The sequence below is a fragment of the Bufo bufo genome, chromosome 5 (genome assembly GCF_905171765.1).
Source record: "Bufo bufo chromosome 5, aBufBuf1.1, whole genome shotgun sequence".
NCBI lineage: Eukaryota > Metazoa > Chordata > Amphibia > Anura > Bufonidae > Bufo > Bufo bufo.
Window position 1 is genome coordinate 113,499,354 of NC_053393.1, and position 26,393 is coordinate 113,525,746.

General features: G+C 43.7%; 1 protein-coding gene across 1 annotated transcript in view; it reads left to right on the forward strand.

The window, feature by feature from the left end:
* Window positions 1-26,393, forward strand: part of C5H8orf34 (chromosome 5 C8orf34 homolog) — a 384,661-nt gene that overhangs the window by 155,208 nt on the left and 203,060 nt on the right. Inside the window, exon 8 of the mRNA XM_040432398.1 lies at window positions 838-1,004. Within this exon, the coding sequence (XP_040288332.1) occupies window positions 838-1,004 (167 nt within the window). The remainder of the gene's footprint in view (window positions 1-837; window positions 1,005-26,393) is intronic.

Sequence of the window (26,393 nt, forward strand, 5' to 3'; positions counted from 1 at the left end):
ATCTCACCACCCCAGAACATCAGACTCTCCCCCAATATCCAAACCTTCAAAAGTAACCGGAAAACCCACCTCTTAAAAGAAGTTAAGCATGCTGCCACCCACACAGCCAAATGAGCAGCCTTTACCCTTACCTACTGTGTTCTTTCTTCTTCACTTGTAGATTTCAAGCTCTCGCGGGCAGGATTCTCTCCCATTCTGTACCAGTTTGTTAAAAATTTCATGTTTATCATGTTTGCATTTTTTCATATTATGTATGCATAACCGACTCTCGATGTACTGCGCCATTGAATTAATGGTGCTTCCAAATAAATAATAATAATATTTTCTTATAACTCTGTGCGGTTCCTCTGTTATACCTGCTTGAAATTAATGAACAAAATGACAACTGGGTGTTATCAGTTTGGGGGCCTGTCCCTACACAGTCTGACACTATCTAATCATCTCTGACAATGTCAGATTCAACAGAGATGCAGCCCTTTGAAATGGAGCATGGTGACACTCATTTGTCATTTACTGCAAAATTTCTAGAAGGAACAACACAATGCAGAGTTACAGTATAAGAATAGATGCACCAGAATTGTTATGTGACAGAGAATACACATATTTACTAAAATCAACGTTTAGGTGACAGATCCTCTTTATCGTCTTCTGGAGCCCAGGAGCACAGGATGCATTGACACTTTGTAATGCCTCATACTGTGAAATGCTGGTGGCTTCTTGGTGTAGGTTACATGGTAACTTTGAGAAGTTCACACTCTTGGATCTGTAATTTAGCTATGGCCATCATTCTGTTAATGACGTTGATATACCGATCACTAATACTATTTATTTTTCTAGTTTAAAGATGGAGCCGAAAAACAAAGGTCTGAAGCAGCAGCAGCAGCAACATAAGAAGCTGTTAGCGGCCATGCTTTCCCAAGACTCCTTTGACTCCGTACACAGCGCTCCTGCGTCTGTCACAGAGGAAGATATTGATAATGAGGATGATGCAATGGAACTGCTAGGTAATTGACCGGCTCACTCATTTATTTATAACGGGCTTAGGGGGGATTGATTCTCTTGTTAAACGAGTAATGGCCAGGTTAGGGTCATGTGCAGACTGATCTCTTCTCCCTGATTTAGGTGCAGGAATATATTGCACTCACTGAAAATGCTGTACAACAATCATGTGTATATTTCTTAAGGGGATCTCCAGTCATTGCTGTAGGTTACAGACTGCACTTACAGATGTGCAATCTGTGCAGTCACACAGGGTACCTCTGATGTCACTGCTGAAGTTGTAAGCCGTGTACCAGGGTGGGCTCGCCAGGATACAGCGAAGTCACGAACAAGGGAAACGACTCTGACACCAGCTCTTGTAGAACAGACTTTGTTTTACTGTTACGGGATATCAAACAAACTCCCAAATGCAGTGAACATAAAATCAGATTACATACACTCAGCCTGGAGGCTGAGACCCCTGTGTCGCCCTATGATGGTAGCCGGAACACACTTGCGCAATTTACCTACTGCGAGCAGAGTTAAGGCTACTTTCACACTTGTGCTTGATCGGATCCGTTCTGAACGGATCCGATCATATTAATGCAGACGGAGGCTCTGTTCAGTACGGATCCGTCTGCATTAATAACTTAGAAAAATTTCTAAGTGCGAAATTAGCCTGAGCGGATCCGTTCAGACTTTCAATGTAAAGTCAATGGGGGACGGATCCGCTTGAAGATTGAGCCATATGGTGTCATCTTCAAGCGGATCCGTTCCCATTGACTTACATTGTAAGTCTGGACGGATCCGCACGCCTCCGCACGGCCAGGCGGACACCCGAACGCTGCAAGCAGCGTTCAGCTGTCCGCCTGGCCGTGCGGAGGCGAGCGGAGCGGAGGCTGAACGCCGCCAGACTGATGCAGTCTGAGCGGATCCGCATCCATTCAGACTGCATCAGGGCTGGACGGAAGCGTTCTGCTCCGCTCGTGAGCCCCTTCAAACGGAGCTCACGAGCGGACAGCAGAACGCTAGTGTGAAAGTAGCCTAACTCTGCTTCGCCATATCTGTTATTATCCTGAAGAACAGGAAGAATCGTGTGTGTTATACAGGCTAGCCCGCGGTGCGACACAGCAGCTTAAAATCTTACCGGCCTATGCATTGATTTCCCCATCCCTTTTGCCCAAAACTGGTAATGTGGCACGTTCCTAATATATATCACTCCCGATAAACACGCTGGGGTAACTGGAGATTATGGTGAAGACCTCTCTGTTCTCCGGAGCAAACCAAAACTTTACCCCTGCCCTAACCCACCTCTTGAACCTATCGCTAACCACTGGTGTCTTCACTTCCTCTTTTAAAAATACAACCATCACACCCATACTCAAGAAGCCTTCCCTGGACCCATCCTTTTTATTCAGCTATCGCCCCATCTCACTACCCCCATTCACATTAAAACTCCTAGAACAAGCAACAATTCTTGGTTGCCTGACACTCAGCAGCACTAACTAACTACCGGCAAGTTTGATCTCAGTCTCTAGTATTTAGGCGCCAATGTTATATTGAGGTGTGCACGCTCTGTCATACCGACCCGGGTCTGCGCTGCCTCAGCTGGTGACTGCAAACTGAACAAAGGCTGATCCAACACACGTGCGGTACCGCAGGGTCCGTTGCTTTGCTCTTTAGCTCTCATCAGTAATCCCGGCAGCTGTACTCCTTCTCCTGGATGGTATCTGGGTCCTTGACACGATCAGCTTCACTTGGTTGCAGTCCTGGTCGCAAAAGGGTGATTCCACACTAGGATCTTAATGGATTTCTTCTCTCACACACTTTTCCAGTCTGAAACTAAAACGGACGCCAGCTTCCTTCCTCTGGACACACAGCTCCACCTCCTATGAATATTTAAATCTGAGCAGTCTGTTTAGCTGTGTGGGGAAACAGCGGCCTCTTGTGGCCAAACAGCAAAATAACAGTGTTCATGCAATAAGTGCTGTTTTACAATCTCACTAAGGAGCACCACATGCCTTGATGGTCTGGGCAACTGAAGCTTCCACCTGATCCAGATCCCTTCCCTATGTAAAGGTAGGCACAAGGTGCAAATACATTCTGCAGATGGCTGGCTAATGCACCACATGCCTTGATGGTCTGGGCAACTGGAGATGCACCCAGTCCCTCACTTGACGCCTGAATCTGTGGAAAGATAGGCACAAGGTGCAACTACATTCTGTAGATGGTGGGCTAATGCTAGTTAGGCACCTTACAGCAATGTTATTTGGGCACTGTATTGTTGTATTATTTGGGCCAAACATAGTGAAACTTAAGAGGGAAAGTATCAATGTAAGGTACTGCATAGGGCACCATGTGTTATAGGGTTGGCTCTGACTGTGGAAGAACTTTTACAGCACCTCAGTGCTCCAATTTATGATTGCCAGCTGTTTTAACTCTTTATAAACATCTGATCGTAGTCAAATTTTAAGGTGTCCACCGTTCATGCCCAAGATTTCATAGATCAGTCATTGTAAAGTGTAGTAAAGAGAAGTGTAGGAGTCACTTTCTGTACATCTACAGACTATTGTGCTCTGCCTCACCCTGAATCCTTTAGGGAGCTGCTCTGGCTGGCTGATCTGTGGCCCTTATGTCTGAACTCCTGACAGCTCATAAATACTTATTTAAGCCATAATCTCATTAGTTTGATCAAAATTTATATTTAATGAGTGTTTTTGAGCTGTCAAGAGTTCAGAGATAAGGGCTACAGATGGAGCCATCAGAGCAGCTCCCTGACGGATTCATTGTGAAGCAGACACCAACAGTCTGTAGTGAAAGTGGAGGCTGTAAAGGAAAAACTGTTGAAAATGGTTAATAAAGACCAACTGATTTTTTTTAGCCCAAAATGAGTAAAATGCATTGATAAAAAAAATTGGCATCAAAAGTGTCCATAGCCTTTACCTTTCACCCTTTGTAAAGGACAGTAAACATCTCAGGAGTCCCACTAATTATAACCAATACTTCAGATATTAATATTTAACTGATAAATTCATTTATAATTCAGAAAATCATACGATTTTCTAATATTCAAAACTTTAACATACATCTCACCTACTTTTTTACATCAGTGCAAAACCTCACGAAGGAAGGCTATAGCATGGACGTGTCCTGTGTAGTGTACCCATGCTCTAGAACAGGCGTCCTCAAACTTCGGCCCTCTAGCTGTTGCAAAACTACAACTTCCAGCATGCCCGAACAGCCTACAGGTATCAGCCTACAGCAGGGCATTGTGGGAGTTGTAGTTTTACAACAGCTGGAGGGCCGCAGTTTGAGGATGCCTGCTCTAGAAGAATAGGATGAAACATGGTACCGATATTACCCGGCAGAGTTCCTTGGTTATAACTGACTAATGGAAGCCATGTGATGTGCCAGGGTTGTGTGACAGACGCCATGGTTAGTCATTACAGAAGACACATCCATGGTCCAAATCACGCCACTGACAAACAGTATATTATTCCAATACTGTGTTTTGCTTCACACAAAAAAAATAAAAGATTGTTCTGCATGTGATATCGTTTCCTTTTAAACTACACTGCTCAAAAAAATAAAGGGAACACAAAAATAACACATCCTAGATCTGAATTAATTAAATATTCTTCTGAAATACATAGTTGAATGTGCTGACAACAAAATCACACAAAAATACCCATGGAGGTCTGGATTTGGAGTCACACTCAAAATTAAAGTGGAAAAACACACTAAAGGCTGATCCAACTTTGATGTAATGTACTTAAAACAAGTCAAAATGAGGCTCAGTAGTGTGTGTGGCCTCCACGTGCCTGTATGACCTCCCTACAACGCCTGTGCATGCTCCTGATGAGGTGGCGGACGGTCTCCTGAGGGATCTCCTCCCAGACCTGGACTAAAGCATCTGCCAACTCTTGGACAGTCTGTGGTGCAACATGACATTGGTGGATAGAGCGAGACATGATGTCCCAGATCTGCTCAATTGGATTCAGGTCTGGGGAACGGGCAGGCCAGTCCATAGCATCAATGCCTTCGTCTTGCAGGAACTGCTGACACACTCCAGCCACATGAGGTCCAGCATTGTCTTGCATTAGGAGGAACCCAGGGCCAACCCTACCAGCATATGGTCTCACAAGAGGTCTGAGGATCTCATCTCGGTACCTAATGGCAGTCAGGCTACCTCTGGCGAGCGCATGGAGGGCTGTGTGGCCCTCCAAAGAAATGCCACCCCACACCATTACTGACCCAATGCCAAACCGGTCATGCTGGAGGATGTTGCAGGCAGCAGAACGTTCTCCACGGCGTCTCAAGACTCTGTCACGTCTGTCACATGTGCTCAGTGTGAACCTGCTTTCATCTGTGAAGAGCACAGGGCGCCAGTGGCAAATTTGACAATCTTGGTGTTCTCTGGCAAATGCCAAACGTCCTGCACGGTGTTGGGCTGTAAGCACAACCCCCACCTGTGGACGTCGGGCCCTCATATCACCCTCATGGAGTCTGTTTCTGACCGTTTGAGCAGACACATGCACATTTGTGGCCTGCTGAAGGTCATTTTGCAGGGCTCTGACAGTGCTCCTCCTGTTCCTCCTTGCACAAAGGCGGAGGTAGCGGTCCTGCTGCTGGGTTGTTGCCCTCCTACGGCCTCCTCCACGCCATTCCCCAGCATCTTGCTCCCTATATGTGCCCTTTCTGCTTGTGTCCCTGCCTGACTGACTTGTGCCAGTGCTAACCACTGCAAACTCTGCTGGTTTAGCTTTCTTCCCTGCGCCTCTCTCTTAGTGCTCATGCTCACAACCACAAAAAAAAAAAAAAACGGATGACATCCGTGTGACGTCCGTGTTACATACGTTTTTTTTTTTTTTTGAGGATCTATTGTAATGATGCCTCTCCTTGTCCGCAAAATGGACAAGAATAGGACATGTTCTATTTTTTTTAGCAAAATGGACCTGCAGACATACGGATACAGAATTCCTTTTTGTTTTGTGGCCCTATCGAAAGGAATGGTTCCACATACGGGCCTAAATAAAAAACTGAATAGACCTGGACAAAAAAATACGTTCTTGTGCATGAGCCCTTAGTAAGCGCAGGGAGGAGAATGGGGATCAGGACTGCTGGAAACACATCACACTTACCATCAGCGCAAAACAATCAGTGTGCTGTGCTACTGTACACATATTGTCACCTCTAAGCGCTGGCAGTCTAGCCTCTGTATGTACACATAGTCATCTTCAGCACTGAAGACAGACTCTCCTTAGCTACTCCAACCAGCATTTTCTATAGCATGTCTGAGCACTTTCTAGCGTCTTCAGTAGTGTAACGACACTCTCACTTGTGTATGTAGCAGTGTTTGGTTGTGATTCAGAGGCAGAACATTATTGTGATGTGATAGCGTCTATAGGTTCTTATTTATAGACTGTTCTTTATTACTTCCAAATGGTTCGTGAGGTTTATAGGTGAGCTCCGTTGTGATGATGTTACCACAGTTACCATAGCAGGACTTTCGTCTCCACTCAAAAATCATATTCTGAGCGGACACCGAACGGACCCCATTATAGTCTATGGGGTCTTTAGACTCCGTTATGCTAAGGTAGGTCTCAGTTATCTGCAGAATCCGTCCTTTCCGTTCTCCTGCTCCTCAACGGAGCTGGAAAACAGAAAGGAGAAACTGTGATGTGAAAGGAGCCTAATCTCCTTTGTTATGATGTCATAATCGTGTGAGAAAATGTATAGGCCAAGTGCTGCTGTGATGATGTCACAGATGTGTATATATTTAAAGGATGTGTTGAATTTACAGTAGACTGTTTATCACAAAGGTATTTGTGTGGTTTTCTAGGTTGTTAAAAATGTAACTTCAACAGATCACTGCAAGGACCAAAAAAGGGAAAATAGTCAAAAATATGTGAATAAATACATTGATATGTACCGTATTTTCCGGCGTATAAGACGACTGGGCATATAAGACGACCCCCAACTTTTCCAGTTAAAATATAGGGTTTGGGCTATACTCGCCATATAAGACTACCCCTCCAACGCTATTTACTTTGGCATCAAGTACTGCAGGTAATTGTTGTGCAATTTTCGTCTTTTGCCTCAGTACCATATTATGCCTTTCCAAGAATCCAGTACACCAGGATACAGTGGCCTTAAATCTGTTGCTGTGATCTGGGTTAGATTTGGTCCACTGAAGTGCAAACAAACGTATTTTATTTCGTGTCACTACATAACCGTTTTGGCGATGCTCATTCACCATGTCTGCTACATGTTTTTCGAGTTCTGGCCAATGTGGGGTGCCTCTTCTTAATGCACACTTACCCCTTAGCATACTTTTTAATGCTTTATCATTCGCTTTCCAGTCCTGAACCATCTTTTCTGTTATTCCATATTGTCTTGCAGCAGCGCAGTTATTATGTTCCATGGCAAAGTTTACAACTTTAAGTTTGAAACTGGCTTCATATTTCTTTCTTCTTGCTGGTAGAGCCATGATGGGGTCTTGACTGTTAGCCATTTGTATACTGTACTGTATGTACTGGTGCTGTACTGTATTAACCGGTACAGATACTGGTGCTGTACTGTATGTACAGATACTGGTGCTGTACTGTATGTACAGATACTGGTGCTGTACTGTATATCCCGATACTGGTGCTGTACTGTATGTACAGATACTGGTGCTGTACTGTATGTACAGATACTGGTGCTGTACTGTATGTACAGATACTGGTGCTGTACTGTATTCACCACCACATGTATCTGCTCCCCAGATAGACTCTGTTCTTTTTCACCACAGAAAAGATGCACACCAAACTTCATTAGAGATCCAACATTAGAATTGGCTGAAGTGCAGATGCTCCTGCTTCCACCTGCCTTTCCTCAGAATCGCCAATCCAACCCAGTATACAACAACCAGCCAATCACGGCAAGCGATGTACCAGTATTTTCTGTGCACACTGCATACAAAGGCTGCTTGGATTGGGTGGGTCAGCTCTCCCTGCCTGCCCAGCCCTCCCTGTCTTCAAGACGATCTGAGCGGTAGTACGCAATGTGATACTGCCGTCATGAGAAAACCGTTGAGAGCAGGGAGAGGGGGCTGCTTCAGGAGCGGCTGGCCGGGATGCAGCGCACGGTGGCTCAGCTAGAAGGCGCCTGTCCCTGAAGCTGGAGAAGGACAGCTTCTCCAGTCCGGCTCAGAAGTAAATTTCAGCACGCCATATACCGGCATATAAGACGACACCCGGCGTATAAGACGACCCCCAACTTTTGAGAAGATTTTCATGTGTTAAAAATTAGTCTTATATGCAGGAAAATACAGTAAATAGGAAATATATATATATATACACATACCGTATCGCTCCAGAAGATGCGCCGAACCATAAGACACACCTAGGATATAGTGGAGGAAAATAAGAAAGACCTCAAATCAGACCCCCAAGCTCCATTAGACCTCAAATCAGATCCACAAGCTCCATCAGACCTCAGAGCAAACCCCCCATCAGACCCCCGAGCCTCTTAGGACCTCAGATCAGACCCCCAAGCTTCATCAGACCTCAGATCAGATCCCCATCAGACCCCCAAGGTCCATCAGATCCCCATCAGACCTCTATATCAGACCCCCATTCCTTCTCAGATCATACCCCCATTCATCCTCAGATTAGATTCCCATCATACCCCATTCCTCCCCAGATCAGACCCCCATTCTTTCTCAGATTAGACTCCCATCATACCCCACTCCTCCTCAGATCAGAACCCCAAGCTCCATCAGACTTCAGATTAGACCCCCAACAGATCTCTGTATTAGAGTCCCATTCCTCCTGAGATCTCAGATCAGACCTCCATTCCTCCTCAGATCAGACCCCTATCGTACCCCTATTCCTCCTCAGACCTAAGATCAGATTCCATAGCTCCATAAGACCTCAGATCAGACCCCCTTCACACCTCAGATCAGACCCCATAATGGAAGCGATTATTAGTATTCACACCATAAGACAGACTGCCATTCCCCCTCTGCTTTTGGAGGAAACAAGTGCATCTTATAGTGCAAAAATATATTATATTTTTATATATATATATATATATATATATATACACTGCTGAAAAAAATAAAGGGAACACTTAAACAACACAATGTAACTCCAAGTCAATCACACTTCTGTGAAATCAAACTGTCCACTTAGGAAGCAACACTGAGTGACAATCAATTTCCCATGCTGTTGTGCAAATGGGATAGACAACAGGTGGAAATTATAGGCAATTAGCAAGACACCCCCAATAAAGGAGTGGTTTTGCAGGTGGTGACCACAGACTACTTCTAGGTTCCTATGCTTCCTGGCTGATGTTTTGGTCACTTTTGAATGCTGGCGGTGCTTTCTCTAGTGGTAGCATGAGACGGAGTCTACAATCCACACAAGTGGCTCAGGTAGTGCAGCTTATCCAGGATGGCATATCAATGCGAGCTGTGGCAAGAAGGTTTGCTGTGTCTGTCAGCGTAGTGTCCAGAGCATGGAGGCGCTACCAGGAGACAGGCCAGTACATCAGGAGACGTGGAGGAGGCCGTAGGAGGGCAACAACCCAGCAGCAGGACCGCTACCTCACCCTTTGTGCAAGGAGGAACAGGAGGAGCACTGCCAGAGCCCTGCAAAATGACCTCCAGCAGGCCACAAATGTGCATGTGTCTGCTCAAACGGTCAGAAACAGACTCCATGAGGGTGATATGAGGGCCCGATGTCCACAGGTGGGGGTTGTGCTTACAGCCCAACACCGTGCAGGACGTTTGGCATTTGCCAGAGAACACCAATATTGGCAAATTCGCCACTGGCGCCCTGTGCTCTTGACAGATGAAAGCAGGTTCACACTGAGCACATGTGACAGACGTGACAGAGTCTTGAGACGCCGTGGAGAACGTTCTGCTGCCTGCAACATCCTCCAGCTTGACCGGTTTGGCACTGGGTCAGTAATGGTGTGGGGTGGCATTTCTTTGGAGGGCCTCACAGCCCTCCATGTGCTCGCCAGAGGGAGCCTGACTGCCATTAGGTACCGAGATGAGATCCTCAGACCCCTTGTGAGACCATATACTGGTGCGGTTGGCCCTGGGTTCCTCCTAATGCAAGACAATGCTAGACCTCATGTGGCTGGAGTGTGTCAGCAGTTCCTGCAAGACGAAGGCATTGATGCTATGGACTGGCCCGTCCGTTTCCCAGACCTGAATCCAAGCACATCTGGGACATCATGTCTCGCTCTATCCACCACCGTCACGTTGCACCATAGACTGTCCAGGAGTTGGCAGATGCTTTAGTCCAGGTCTGGGAGGAGATCCCTCAGGAGACCGTTCACCACCTCATCAGGAGCATGCACAGGCGTAGGGAGGTCATACAGGCACGTGGAGGCCACACACACTACTGAGCCTCATTTTGACTTGTTTTAAGGACATTACATCAAAGTTGGATCAGCCTGTAGTGTGTTTTTGCACTTTAATTTTGAGGGTGACTCCAAATCCAGACCTCCATCGGGTTGAAAAATTTGATTTCCATTTTTATATTTTGTGTGATTTTGTTGTCAGCACATTCAACTATGTAAAGAACAAAGTATTTCAGAAGAATATTTTCATTAATTCAGATCTAGGATGTGTTATTTTTGTGTTCCCTTTATTTTTTTGAGCAGTGTATATATATATATATATATATATATATATATAATGTTTAGCACTAGATGGTGGTGGTAGGGACTGTAAACAACTATCCCTACTTTCACTATGTCCGGCAGCCAGGCTTCCCAATCCTGCACCTGTATGGTTGGTTATGCATGCAGCTGTTAAAACTGCAAGGACGTTCAGAAGAGATTAAAGGGGTTAGAAACCCCATTTTCATATTCCTATTAGAGAATTGAGAGTTAACAGAGTAGGGTCACCTGTTTAAGATGACCTTTTCTGGACAATCGTAGAGACTGGTTGCAACGAGTGTCTCTTGCTCTGGAGGACCTGTCTTGCATTATACAGACACCCTATTTATTTGAATACGGATTGTGTAACGCTTAGTTTCCCCTGCAACATCTACTACCAGGTTTTCCTAAAGATTGCAGGTGGTCACTGGTTGTCTATCACTTTGCAATCAGCTTGTGTATCAAGAAGGGGCAGACAACCTCTTTAAATACATTTCTCGTCCTTTTCTGAGAATTTTCCCAAAGTGACAAAATCATTTTTTTCATATTTCAGTCAAACATTGAAAGCAAATTCCACAAAAATGAGGCATATTTGCAGAAATGATATCTTTTTACAGAAGAAATAATTAATTGCTGCAGCAAAGAGAGGAATGTGTCCTGATGAGATCCAGCAGTCCATGGGAACACTTGTGGACTGAAGCTTACATCTTAATGCCTTAGGCCTCTTTCACACGGGCGTTGCGGGAAAATGTGCGGGTGAGTTACGGGAACACCTGTGATTTTTCCGCGCGAGTGCAAAACATTGTAATGCGTTTTGCACTCGCGTGAGAAAAATCGCGCATGTTTGGTACCCAAACCCAAACTTCTTCACAGAAGTTCGGGCTTGGGATCGGTGTTCTGTAGATTGTATTATTTTCCCTTATAACATGGTTATAAGGGAAAATAATAGCATTCTGAATACAGAATGCATAGTACAATAGGGCTGGAGGGGTTAAAAAAAAAAAAAAAAATATTTAACTCACCTTAATCCACTTGCTGGCGCTGCCGGCATCTCATCTGTCTCACATGACCAATCACCATGGTAAAAGATCATGTGATAGATCATGTGATGACCGGAGTGACGTCACCACAGGTCCTGGAAAGAATGCTCACCACAGGTCCTGTTCATAAAAGAAGGAGACAGACGAGATGCCGGCAGCGCGAGCAAGTGGATTAAGGTGAGTTACATTTTTTATTTTTATTTTTTTAACCCCTCCAGCGCTATTTTACTTTGCATTCTGTATTCAGAATGCTATTATTTTCCCTTATAACCATGTTATAAGGGAAAATAATAATGATCGGGTCTCCATCCCGATCGTCTTCTAGCAACCGTGCGTGAAAATCGCACCGCATCCGCACTTGCTTGCGGAGGCTTGCGATTTTCACGCAACCCCATTCACTTCTATGGGGCCTGCGTTGCGTGAAAAACGCAGAATATAGAGCATGCTGCGATTTTCACGCAACGCACAAGTGATGCGTGAAAATCACCGCTCATGTGAACAGCCCCATAGAAATGAATGGGTCGGTATTCAGTGCGGGTGCAATGCGTTCAACTCATGCATCGCATCCGCGCGGAATACTCGCCCGTGTGAAAGGGGCCTTAATCACACGATCAATGGTTCCAAAAAACGGGAGCAGATCTTTCCTTTATACCTTATGTCTGTGGAGGCTCCACTCCTGGATTTGGCTCACAATCACTGATGGAAATCACTGACCAAAACACTGACGTGTGATCAAAACCTAAGGCCTCATTCACATTTCTGTTTTTCACTGACGTGTGCTGTTTTCCACATACCCATTTATTTCAATGTGTCTGTTCACACATCAGTATTTTTTTTACTGACCATCAGTCAGTGAAAAAAATCTGAGACGTTCACTACTTTGGTCCATGATGCGGACCAAACACGCCCTTTGAAGTCTATGGGTCTGTGAAAATTACGGACACAACGCGAATGGTATCCGTGTTGCGTCCGTTTTTCACTGAACACTGATAGGAGAGGCTCTGGAAATTTATTTTCAGCTGCACAGTGTCCATGGAATATGGATGACCCACGGAGGATAAAGAACGCACGGACCAAACATGGATGCTTCACGGACATCTTAATGGATGTAACACGGATTGAATTTTTCATGGAAATGTAAACGACTCCTAAGACTACTCTGGACATGTCAGAGATATACCATCTGATCTCTACATACAGGCTGCCTACCTAGGCTATGTACTGCCCCTATGAGCTATTTATGGTAAAATCTGTATTTAACAGTGAGACTGTGAGTGTGGGGATTTTTGTGAAATGAAAACTATGGTCATTATATTACATTTAGAACACAAAGATATCTACCAATTTCAAAATTCAGTAGTTGTGGAATGTGCATCTACTTAACACAAATATAACGTGATATAAATGGGCGGTAGATTGGTTGTGTACTTATTTCTTATCGCATTCTGGCTGCTAATAAAGACACTACTGCCCTCTTGTGGTCAAATCATATATTACAACACAGCACTTGCAAAGTAATTCTCTCAGATGACAGATGTTCAGCAATAGCTTTGGCGCAGCGCTGCAGTGACGACTTCAGTCCACTACAAAGTAGATGGAGATGTCTGCATCTGGTACTGGAGCTATTGCCAAACCACTGATCTGTGGGGGTGCGGGGTGTTGGACCCCCACTGGTCAGCTAGTGATGTCCCAAGGATAGGCCATCTCTTAAAAAAAGGTGAACAACTCCTCTAATATATGAAAATGTGTCTATGTTAACTCTAAAATGGATAAAAGGGACTCATTTTCTATTGAAGTGGGCTGTCATGTCTTCTGTACTACATTATCTATAATAATAAAATCCCTGTGTGAGTGCGCTGTGTCCGTGTGTGCGTCACCAGTTTTGCACTGGTCAAGTGCGGTGGGGCAACCAATCAGGAGACAGCGCTCCACACCCGGCCGCACCACCCACAGCATCGCCCACACCAGAGCCCACACCAATCAGCAAACGGCTGATTAAAGGGGGGTGGAGCCCGGAGGCCCCTCCTCTCTGTCCTCCCTCATCATGTAGCCCACTTCCCCAGTGTCCCTACATGACTCCACTGCCCTCAGCCCTGTCACTGCCCGGGCCGTCGATGTTTGGTGAGACACACTCAGTTCATGGCTATTGGCCGCTGCCGCAGGGGATGGCGGAAGCGGTGGCTATCAGCGGAGAAGACAAGGAGAAGGATGGAGGGCGAAAGACAGCGAGCAGCACCGCGGGCTCGGCGGAGACCATGGGCTTCTATGAGCGGAGCGACAGCAGCAGCCGGTCGGAGGTGAAGAAGCACAACCTGTCACGTAATTGACCGAAGGGGGCAGGTGATTGGCAGATCGGGGGGTTAGCCCTGTACTGGCCGGAACAGTGCAAAGTGACAGCTGCTCCTGTCATACCAGGGAGTGGCTGCCTGCACCTGACAGCCGTGTCCTGAGCTACCACCATAGGTGGCCCCTCAGTGACATCCAGTGTAACTGTCACCTGCAGCATCGGATTGGATTTATGTGGTTACCCATCAATGACCCAAAAAAGTTGCCTCTCCCTTCCCCCTCACTGCCTGGCTGCTGGCCCCTGACCACTGGTAATTGTCCTGCATAGAGGTGTGTGTGATAAGCAGCTGCCAGATACTTCCTGTGATGCTGATCACCTGGGTAAACAAAAGATAAGAAATCTAAGAGACCCCAAGAGACTGACGCACTGACCCCCATACAAACTGCGCATACGCAGCGCTCCGACCAATCATCACACAGTGCCGCTCGCAGGTTATGGTGTGCTCTCCACGTCAGAGCGCTGCCATTACTGTCCGTGCATCACAGATCCGCACAGTCCCAGCACTCTCAGCCACAGACAGCAGCCGCTGCCAGCAGTCTCAGCCACCAGTCAATGCTAGCCGTCACAGCCACCAGTCACAGTGCCAGCCGTCTCAGCCACCAGTCAGTGCCAGCCGTCTCAGCCACCAGTCAGTGCCAGCCGTCTCAGCCACCAGTCAGTGCCAATTGTCTCAGCCACCAGTCAGTGCCAGCCGTCTCAGCCATCAGTCAGTGCCAGCTGCCTCAGCCATCAGTCAGTGCCAGCTGCCTCAGCCATCAGTTAGTGCCACCAGCCAAAGCCACCAGTCACAGTGCCAGCAGCTTTTTCGCCGCTGGTGACAGCGACATTACCTGCGCTACATTCCTGTATAACATTTGAGCCTCATAAATATCTGTGACATTCAGTTTAATTTATTTGCGCATACACTTACAAAACCCGTGCTACTGTACTTGCAAGCATATATACCATTTAATATGCTCAAGGCGAGCAGTAAGGGACAGGGAAGTGGCCGTGCTGCTGATGGTGCACGCAGAGGCCGTGGCCCTGTGTGCGGTGAATCTGTGCCTGCTGCCAGAGCACAAGAAGCACACTCATCCACGATACCTAGCTTCATGTCCCCGTTTGCACGGCGGCGCAAGTCACACCAGTGCGACCAGGTGGTCGGTTGGATTGCAGCAGATAATGCTTCCAGTCAGTTAAGCACCACTCTGTCTTCCACAAAGTCCAGTCTCAGTAGCCAAGAGTCTGGACAACAGAATCCTCACCCTGATTTTCCTTCCTCCCACCATGGATAGTCTTGGCAAACAAGTGATCCCGCACTCGGATATTCAGAGGATCTATTTTCATCGCCATTCCTTGATTTGGACCTATCTCCAAGCCCGCTTGAAGAGGGACATGAGGAGATATTGTGCACTGATAACCAAACTCTTGAGCATCCACAGTCAGAACAAGATGACGGTGGGGAACGTCAATTAGTGTTTCACGAGGTGGATGATGATGATGAGACACTTTCCCACCATCTTTTCAAAACTGGAATGAATGGTGTAAAATGCAAAATGTTGCAATTAAGCATAAAAAGTCCTAAAGCCCTATTTTGTAACTTTTGCAACAAGCCAGAGAGTCACATTCCTCCTTTCCTTTTCCAAAGGAGCTGTGAAAAATAAAAAGTGGGATCTGATTGGTTGCTCTGGGCAACTAAGCCAGTTCTACTTTACACCAGTTTGATAAATCTCCCACTAAAAGTCTACAGCTTCCTCTGGTCTATGTGGCGGCTATAAAGCATATTTCTGAATGCTGTTAATAACGCATCCCAGGCACGATGGCCACCTCCATAAACATGCACAGAAAATAGAATACAAATTTTGCAATCATAAAATTACAAAATAGAAATGAAGAATATTTATCAACATCTGGTGATAGATATTAAAAAACACGAGTGATACATTACCTTTAAGCGGTAACCTATTCCTAAGTGAGTAGTCCTAATGGTCATTATCACTTTCTAAAAGTATTGCCTTGTTACATATGTCCACGCGAAGACAGTGAACTTTTTGGAAACATGAAATGCCCATTGGTTCTATGCTTCTATGCATCAAAAAGTCTCCATTGGTTTATAAAGACCTGCTCGGCGACATATCCCCTTTATTACATGGACAAAAGCAGAATTTCTGTTTGTGTTGGAAGCCTCATACGGTTCATCATGTCTGATATTGTTTCAAAGAAAAATTGCTTGTTTTACAAGCCCCTTAGAACTTGAAATGTTTCCCGTAAGCTGTAGTTGGCATGTCCCCTGCTTTCAGAGAGGAGTTCTTGGCTTTTGTGAGATTGATAGTAACATTAGTGTCATTGTGTGTTCCTGCCAGGGCTCCTTAATGGATAAAACACGTTTTGGCAGATTTTACTTGGACGTAAAAAAGGAAAAAGTCTCTGGATATTCGCCTTTAATGTGATTTTCAGTAAAAGTGTTAATTAAATTAGTAGAAAATGCCGCATCTGAAAAATGTTTTATGATATCTTAAGGAGAACTATACAGCACAGGGATGTTTGGCAGGATACATAGAAGAATCATTTACAGTGAAGCAATTGATTACTCCTGAGCTGTTGTGCCTTCATCAGGCTCAATGTCCTCTGTAGGAATGTAGATGTAACGGAAACCAGTAGGGCTGGCTCAGAATTGTAGAACAGGTCCAGGATTTGGGTGGAAAAGACCCATTAATATTGTTTTTGACTGCTCCATTTGTAAGAGACAAGTTTGGGTCTTAAAGGATCAATGGAGATTTACTATAATGTATATACTGCACAGGGGAATATAGCAATGTAAGTATTATTTTCACTTTCCTATATTCACAAATACAAGTATCCACGTTCTGCCTTATCTTAGAAAGGCCAGGTAATTTAGGCTCATCTTATAGGGTAAGTACTAGTGTTGGGCGAGCATGCTCAGCCGAATATCGAGCATGATGCTCGAGTCAGTGTATTTAAATCTAATATAGCCTCTATTTCTGAAAAGTTTCTGGTGGGATTCAAACTCACAGCCTTCTACATTACAGCCAAGAATGTTAACCACTACACTATAGAGCTGCAAGGCCAATTACTTAAAAAATAAATAAATAAATATAATAATAATAATAATAATAAAAATAAATAAATATATATATATAAAATACTTTCCTATACAGCAGAAGTCTCATATTTTTTTTTTAGCAACTGGTCGTGCAGCTCTATAGTGTAGTGGTTAACCTTCTTGGCTGTAATGTAGAAGATTGTGAGTTCAAATCCCATCAGAAACTTTTCAGAAATAGAGACTAAATTAAATTTATATATTTTATATTTTTTTTAGTAATTGTAAAAAATGTGTAAAATATATATATAAATATATATATATATATATATATATATATATATAAAATCATACTTTTCATATATATGAATGCATAATATGTGGGAAACTACTACTACTGATGTTTTAGCCATAATATATTTACATATATTATAATATATTATATATTCTAAATATATTATAATATATGTAAATATATTATGGCTAAAAACTTATATATATGTTTAAGTTTAATTTAGCCTCTATTTCTGAAAAGTTTCTGACAGGATTCAAACTCACAACCTTCTACATTACAGCCCAGAATGTTAACCACTACACTAAAGAGCTGCATGGCCAGTTATAAAAAAAAACTACCAGTAAGTATTCCTATACAGCAGAAGTCTCATATTTTTTTTATTTTTTTATTTTAGTTTTTTTTGTTTTTGTAACTGGCAATGCAGCTATATAGTGTAGTGGATAACATTCTAGCTGTAATGTAGAAGGTTGTGAGTTCGCCTCCCACCAGAAACCTTTCAGAAATAGAGGCTAAATTAGATTTAAATATACTGAGTGTCCCCAAGCACTGACTCCATATATGGATATAGCTATATATGGAGTCAGCGCAGGGACTCCTAAGCTGAACTAGAGTCCCGACACCCTCCCCTCTTCAGAGCAGGGGGTGCCTGGTTTAATGCTCGGGTTCTCCCATGGACTTCCATTGTGCTCGGATGCTCTGTAGAGCACCTGAGCATCAGGAAGTGTTCTACTCGAGCACCAGAGCACACGAGCACTTTGATGCTCGACCAACACTAGTAAGTACATAAGTATAAAGGTGAAGATCCTATTTGCACTTGGTCCAAACTACTGTACTAAATCATATTGCAGATATATATTGTATATCTGTAGTGTGCAGCTGCTTGGTGACATAGCGCCCTCTTCACAATCCATCTCTCTCAAAAAATCTGGGGAGGCAAGTTAAGGATCGCTGGTAGACAGGGCTGGACTGGGAACTCAAAGTGGCCCTGGAAAAAAACTAAAAGGGGTCCCATGTTGTAGGTGGGATAGAAGGTGGGACATTTGAAATAGGCAGTGTCAGCAATACTGTAGTGCAGAACAAAATACCGAACAAAATTCTGCCCCAGCAGAACCAAATACCACAGTACAGCACAGAATACTGCTATGCCATAGCTCGTCCCCATGCTGTACAGTGGTTTGCCGGCGGCAGATCGTAATTAGACAGCATGATCTACCACCGGGAAATCCTGATCTTTCAGCATGCCCGATGAACAAGCATTTGCTCTATCATCGTGCAATCGGCGGCAGTATTAAGTGTGTATAAGGGTACTTTCACACTAGCGTTTTTGTTTTCCGGTATTGAGTTCCGTCACAGGAGCTCAATAACGGAAAAAAACTGATCAGTTGTATCCTAATGCATTCTGAATGGACAGCATTCCGTTCAGGATGCATCAGTTCAGTCCCTCTTACGTTTTTTGGACGGAGAAAATACCGCAGCATGGTGCAGTTTCCTCTCCGGGCAAAAATACTGAACACTTGCCGGAATGCCGGATCCTGCATTAATTTACATTGATGTGTATTAGTGCTGGATCCAGCATTAAATGTTCTGGCAAAACGGATCCGGCTTTCCAGTCTGCACATGCACAGACCTTTAAAAATGCAAAAAAAAATAATACCGGATCCGTTTTTTCTGGATGACACCGGAGAGACGGATCCAGTATTTCAATGCATTTGTCAGACAGATCCGCATCCGGATCCGTCTGACAAATGCCATCAGTTTGCATCCGGATTGCCGGATCCGGCAGGCAGTCCCGGCGACGGAACTGCCTGCGAATCCTCTGCCGCAAGTGTGAAAGCACCCTTAGGCCTCTTTCCCACAGGCGTGTGCGCCCCGTTCCCATATTGCGGACCGCATTTGCGAAACCACAATACACGGGTGCCATTCCATGGGCATTTGGCATCACGGATGCGGACCCATTCACTTGAATGGGTCCGCAAATCTGGAGATGCGGAATGGTGCGGAATGCTTCCATGGGGTTTCGTCCCGTCCTTCCGTTCCGCAAAAAGATAGAACATGTCCTATCTTTTTGCGGAACGGCCGGATCGCGGACCCATTCAAGTGAATGGGTCCACGATCCGCTGCGGCTGCCCCACGGACTGTGCTCATGCATTGCGGCCCGCATTTTGCGGGCCGCAGCACGACCACGGGGCACACACGCCCGTGTGAAAGAGGCCTTAGACGGGCAGATTTCCTGCCTGATGATCGCTAACGAACATTCATACGAAAATCAATCAGCAATCAATAGCAATCATCAGGCACAAAATCTGACCGTCTAATACACCCTTTAGGCAAAAAATCTATGTCTAAATCTTGACAGAATCCTGAAAATGTGAACACGACCTAAGATTAATGCAAATGTGTTAGTCACTTCCTATAGGTGACGCTCACCCATAAATAAATAATGTATACCTACGGTTTATTCATGATTTTTCTTGAGATATTAAGTTATATATAACAACGATACTTCATGTATTGGTCTTGATATGTAAAGTACTATATGGACATTCGCTTCTATAAAAACAATCTCCACAAGGGGGTACTAGCGCATTTATTTGGGGGACCTGCCTGACTTTCTGAACTTAAGTCTGGTTAATATTATACATAGAGGTTTCACCGGAACATTCAATGGAAAAGATCTGTTTAATACTAAAGAATTAGAAGTGCTTCATATTTTAACGGCTTGGTTTATATATCATGTGATTCTTAAAGGAATACTACTGCCACGATTCCTTTATTGTGCTGTGTGTGTGGTGGATGCATAGAGCTGAAAAAGAATTAGGATGGTTCAATAATCCAATAGTTTCAGGGTGCCTCCTCTCGTTTTAATGTGTGCGGTTCAGTAGACAGCAAATAGAATTACACTTGCAATGAATTACCCCTATGTTGCCTGTGATCTGTGCCGCACAAAGCAGAGCGCATGCCATTGATCACGCTCTGTTGTGCTAAGGAGCATTGGACTATCACAGGCCACTAATTGGATTTAAATGTAAAATGATATTGGATGAGCCAGTGCACATGTCACGAATACAAACAGGTTCACTTGTGTGTGTTTTGCTGACAAAAGTAACAGACCTCTTTTTTGCAGTGATTTTTAATTGAAATCGTTAGATCAGTTATTTTTATTGTATTCCTAGGTATTACCTGTTTGATATGCATATACTATATAACATCTGTTCGGATGATTCTAAAGAGAGCAGTTCTGATAAATATGTTTAGGAAATTGCTATTTATGCCATATATGATTAGTTTCACAAAGGTAAAACTGTATACGTTAGTGTACTCATCTCCAGAAACTGCAAAATGTGACTTATATATCACTTGCAGACAGGTGTTTAATTTTGTCAGATAGGACCATATAATGACTTAAAGGGGTTTTCCCATCTCGGACATTGGGGGGCATATCGCTAGGATATCCCCCCAATGTCTGATAGGTGCAGGTCCCACCTCTGGGATCTGCACCTATACTTAGAACACAGCCTGCAAAGTGCTGGAGGGCACACTGCACATGAGTGGCCACCCTCCATTCTTTCCTATGGGAGCACTGTCAGCACCATAGAAGTGAATGGAGCCGTTGCCGCACTTGCATGGTGCGCTTCACATTCATTTCAATGGGACTTCTGAAAATAATCGGGTGTGCCGCAAGGCAATTTTCAGCACTCTCATAGGAATGAATGGAGGGCGGCCCTGCATGCCCAGTGCTACCCCCAACACTTTGCGGAGGAGACACAGCAGTGTATGGAGACTTGTGTGCATAGGGTTCTCTTGCTGCATGAATCAAGATTTCTTGAGATTCAGCTCACAGACAGATGTTCTGACTTCTGACATCTTCCTTTAGAATTTGCTTGTATAATTCAGAAGTTAGTGGAATAGAGTATCTGTGGATCACTGCAGCTAGACAATGTGGAACAGGTGCTCTTGGTCTTTGTGGCCCACCCAGCTACAGGAAAATATTCAGAAAGTAAAAAGATAGACCAGGCACTCTATATATGTAGCCAAACCGAGATGATGATTTGTTAAAATATTTGATTGTTTATTAAAAATATCTATTATAACGTAGCAGCATAAAAGGTAAATGGCAGCAATATCTAATAGGACAAAACAGAATAATTCAGAAGTTATTATTCCATCAATGATGGCAAGCCATCCTAACCCAGATTCAGCAAAATAGGCCACCACCATGTTTCACAGATGGGATGAGGTTTTTATGGTGGAATGCAGTATTTTCCTTTCTCCAAACAGATTGCTTTTCATTTAAACCAAAAAGTTTAATTTTGGTCTCATCTGTCCACATATCATTATAACAATTACCTCCTGTTCAGGCAAACATTAGCAAACTGCAGATGCACAGCAGTGTTCTTTTTGGTAAGCAGTGACTTTCTCCTTGCAATCCTGCCATGCACACCATTGTTATTCAATGTCGCCCTGATGGTGGCTAATGTAATGCCTTTAGTTGCTTGTAGGTTACCTTGGGTTCCGTTGTAACCTGACAGACTACTGCATGCCTTGCAATTCGCATGATCTTTTTTGGTCGACCACTCCTGGAAAATGTAATAATGGTCTTGAATTTTATCTATTTATATACAATCCAGCCTTCTTCAGAGGTCCTTAAAAATCTTCTTTGTGCCATGATATACTTCCACAAACGTGTGTTGTGAGGATCAGACTTTGATAGATTCATGTTCTTGAAATAAAACAGGTTGCCCACCCTTACCTGATTGTCATCCCGTTGATTGAAAACACCTGACTCTAATTTCACCTTCAAATTATCTGCTAATCCTAGAGGTTCACATACTTTTGTCACTTACAGACTTGTCATATTGGATCATTTCTCTTAATAAATAAATGACCAGGTAAAATATTCTTGGCTCATTTGTTTGATTTAGATATCTTTATCTACTTTTAAGTCTTGTGTAAACATTTGGTACAGTTTTAGGTCAAATTTATGCAGAAATATGGAAAATTCTGAAGGGTTCACAAACCATAATGCACCACTGTATTTTTTCATGACAATGCTCCACAGGAAAAAAGTCTGCCAATTAGCTCATACCAGCAAGAACAGAGGCAGAACTTTTTCAGGATTCTAGTCCTCATCAGTATAAAGCAGGATACTGGTTTCCTTGTCTCTGCCTACGTCATATGATGGGGAGTCAGAAGCTCTCCATACACATTAGATTGTTGGCCATTCCTGCTGATAATTGGGTTCGGCCAACAATACACTGATATGTAGGGGTTCACTGAGGTGACTCATAATATCCATCACGAAGTACAGAAAGGGGGGTATATTATTCCTTACAGTCTTCAGCTGCTACACAATATGCTCTCAAATGGTGGCTCATCCCCACTGGTTTGTGACAGCTTCCCATTCCTCATTACATATGGCCACAAACCTTTTGCTAACCCTTGGCTCCAGAAAAGAGAACTGCATGTTTGTGGCTACCATAGATATGAATTCCAGCTACAAAGTGCTTTGGACAACATTTTTTGAGGAGGTCATTTTGCTCTACTATACAGAGTCCTTCAATTAACCATAGTTCATGGCTGTAAACACCTGCAAATAGATCTCTACTAAAAACTGTGGGTTCCAATTAATTTCAAAGGGCATCCTGTGACTGCGGGCTATAAAAAAGCTGATTGCTGAGGCTCTCAACAGAGATATTACCATTATCACCTCACAGAATCCACGCTGAGATGGAGCTGGTCAGACCAGGCAACCCTATTAATGAACAGATAATATCAGACTACATAAATATATAGCTCATGACATTATTGGTGAAAGGATCAGTATAGGACCTTAAAGGAAACTGTAAATGTAGCCGCAGTATGCATGATTATGTACAGTATGTTGCCTTATTATATGTATTTAAGGGGGCTGGGCTACAAGTAAATGTTATTTCAATACAATGCAACATGAAAAACTAGCTACTTTTGTAATTTACTTTCTGTTGCAAAAATGCTCCAGTTGTGAGATATTTTCTTTGCATAATTATAATGGCACCCCCGTGGCATCTACCTACTGAGGTGGTCACACGCGCTTAGTTTCATCCTTCAGCTGCCACCAGCCATATCTACTGTTAAAAGCTCTGACAGTTACAGAGAGAGAGAGAGCTGCAACAAAAAGGACATGCCCTCTGAGAAAAGGACACTCCCCTGAGAAAGGACACTCCCCTGAGAAAGGACACTCCCCTGAGGAGAGATGCATAGACTCTAGCAACTAAAGTGATGAATGGGGAGATCTATGGGCTGAGTGAGATTCAGGGCTAGTTCTAGCTTTGTTAGGAAGAGATTATCATGTACTATATGATGTCTGATGTATAATGGCTTGTTTTCTCTAGGGGTAATCATCAGAGTAAATAAAATGTCCTATTAGCACACGCAAAACCCGTCCTAATAACACAGCAGCATGGGTTACTTCAGAGTAATGAACTAAAGGAATTCCCATCATACATACAGCTGATAAGATCTTCAGCTGTGTGTGTAAGAAGGCAGCTCATAAAGAGAGGTCTTGAAGTGACAGCTGATGTATATTGAAGACAGACCAGACAGACTGTTGAGGGGCTGTGATAATGTAGCAAATGGCTTAAAAGTGCTGCTGCTCATTAACCACATCGACCACCCGTCTGTCCTCTCTGTACTTCAGCTTTTTGCTTCATGACCTTTCTTCATAAGTTCCATTCCTACACACACAAGAAGATCTCATCAGCTCCTTAGCTCAGTACTGTGAAATGACTCGTGCGGCTGTGTGATGGGTTTTCTGTGTCCTAATAGGATAGTGGCTATTTTATTTCCTCTGATCATTGCCCCTACAGAAAATGAGCCATTATTTGTAATGATGATTGCCACCTAGTCAAAAAAAGAGTTATTGTAAATAATAAAAGCACAAGTATTTTCAGTAATTTTATTTGTATTAATTACCAGAGAACCCCTTTAAGATTTAATTGCTCTTTGTCTTTATTATACAGCACAAATTATACAGCACTCAAATCTAATCCATATACGGATGGAGTAGAGTTAACACTCCTGTGTTCTGAGATTTCTGAGTTGTGTTATCTAATCTAAGCAAACACCTTCAATTGCTTTTCAATGGCTTTTGTCTCAAGATAACGCGATGAGTTAAGCAATTTGAGTTAAGAGCTGGAGTGCTAACCCTGCTACATCTGTACATTTCAATATGACCCCTATTGTGTAGTTCATCCTGAAAGTCACTGGGGGAGATTTACTAAGCTAAATGTGCTAGATCTTTTTCACCATACATGCCTTGCATCACATATATTACTGTATGTGATTTAGGCACTTTGTGCCTTTCTTGACAAGGGACAGTACTTAGCAGGAATGGGGCATTGCTTAGCTGGAAAGGGACATGGCTTAAAATGTGAGGCAAAATTACACAAAAGTTTTGGTGCAAAGTAAGCCAACCAATAGGTGGTGTCTAAAGATGCACTAAATTTTTCATCTCGCCTAAGCGACTTGGTGCATCTTGAGACTACCTAGTCTAAATTTGACCGTACACATGAGATAACTGCCAGCCAACAGTTATCTCTCCCGATTCCCCCATATACATGCATGGTAGGCTCAGCCAAGCGTGCATGTGTTGTGAATGGAAGAAGGGAGAAAGCCTCTTCCAGGCACCTCTGGTGGGTGGCTTATTTTGCCAAGGACAAGAGAATTGTGCATGTCTAAATACAACATGCCTGACCCTTGTTTCCATCAGGGAGAATTGGGAGGCCTCCCATAGATATTAGAAGCACAGTTCATTCATGAGGTGGTACAAGACCCCTGATTAAACTTGTTTGTACAGTCCATCAGCTTCAGATGTTTGCTGGAGATGTCATACTTCAAAAGGCACATTTATGCACATTTGGTGGTCCTGCGACCTAATTGAACCTTGGTGGTGCACAATTTTTCAACTCAGTAATAAGATTTGCCAAACGTCTTTCCCTTGTAAACCTGAATTAGCTCTCGTCTCTTTGGGTTTGGAGAGGGCGGGGCCAAGCAAATCCTCTCTATTCTTGCTTCTATTAGCAGCAGCTAGATTACTCCTGCCCTTACATTGGCTTTCTACAGATACCCCCAGCATTGATCATTGGATCAATAGAGTGGACCAGATTTATAGATTAGAGGAGATCTCCCATTGGGAATCACACTCTAGGCCTAAATTCTTAAAAATTTGGTCCCCGTGGAAGGAATACAGAGGATTTACATAGCTAATTACAAATATTTGGCCGTACTTCCTAATGGTTACTTTCCTACAACCTTTTGGAGGGAAGGCGATAAACTGATAATCCCCCCCCCCTTCTTCATATTTATTCTGGTCCATGTCTCAAACTCTCCCCAGCTTCGGTACTGTACCTTGAGATCCATCACATTCTGTGTATTCTTCGTTATTTTGTTTGAACAGAACTCTGCTCAAGTCTTTCAGAAACTAGTGCCTGTCTGTGTTGGGCCTTACCGCCCGTTTGTTACAAAAACCTGTGACGACTCTTTCGAATTTATAAAATGCTCTCTTTTATGTCACATGTAACATTGTTGTATTTTGTCTTAAGCCTGTACCATGCTATGACAAATATAAAAACAATAAAAATTGTTAATTAAAAAAAATAAAAAAAAAATAAAAAAGAAGCACAGTTCATTCTGCCGAATTGGTGTGTTGCACTGACATACAAGTAATGTGACACTGCAAGATGATTGATGATGGGCCCCTGCAAGAACATCAAGAAGGGGGGTCCTTGAGGAAAGAGGATACTGGCTGGGCTGCCTCTGTGCCTAGAAGGCTTCTCAGCCAGCTGAGACACCTATAATAATAAAAGACTGGGTAATTTGTTAGATAATCTACCCATTTTTTTATATTGACATATTTTTATATTGACAGGATGCTTGAGGTGCTATACCCTGCCTATCTGCATGTAGTGCAGTCAGTATACCTTACCATGTTACACTTCTACAGGGGGTAGAGGACTGGGAGGCCTACCTTTGCTCAGGGGCCATTTAATTTGAAAGCAT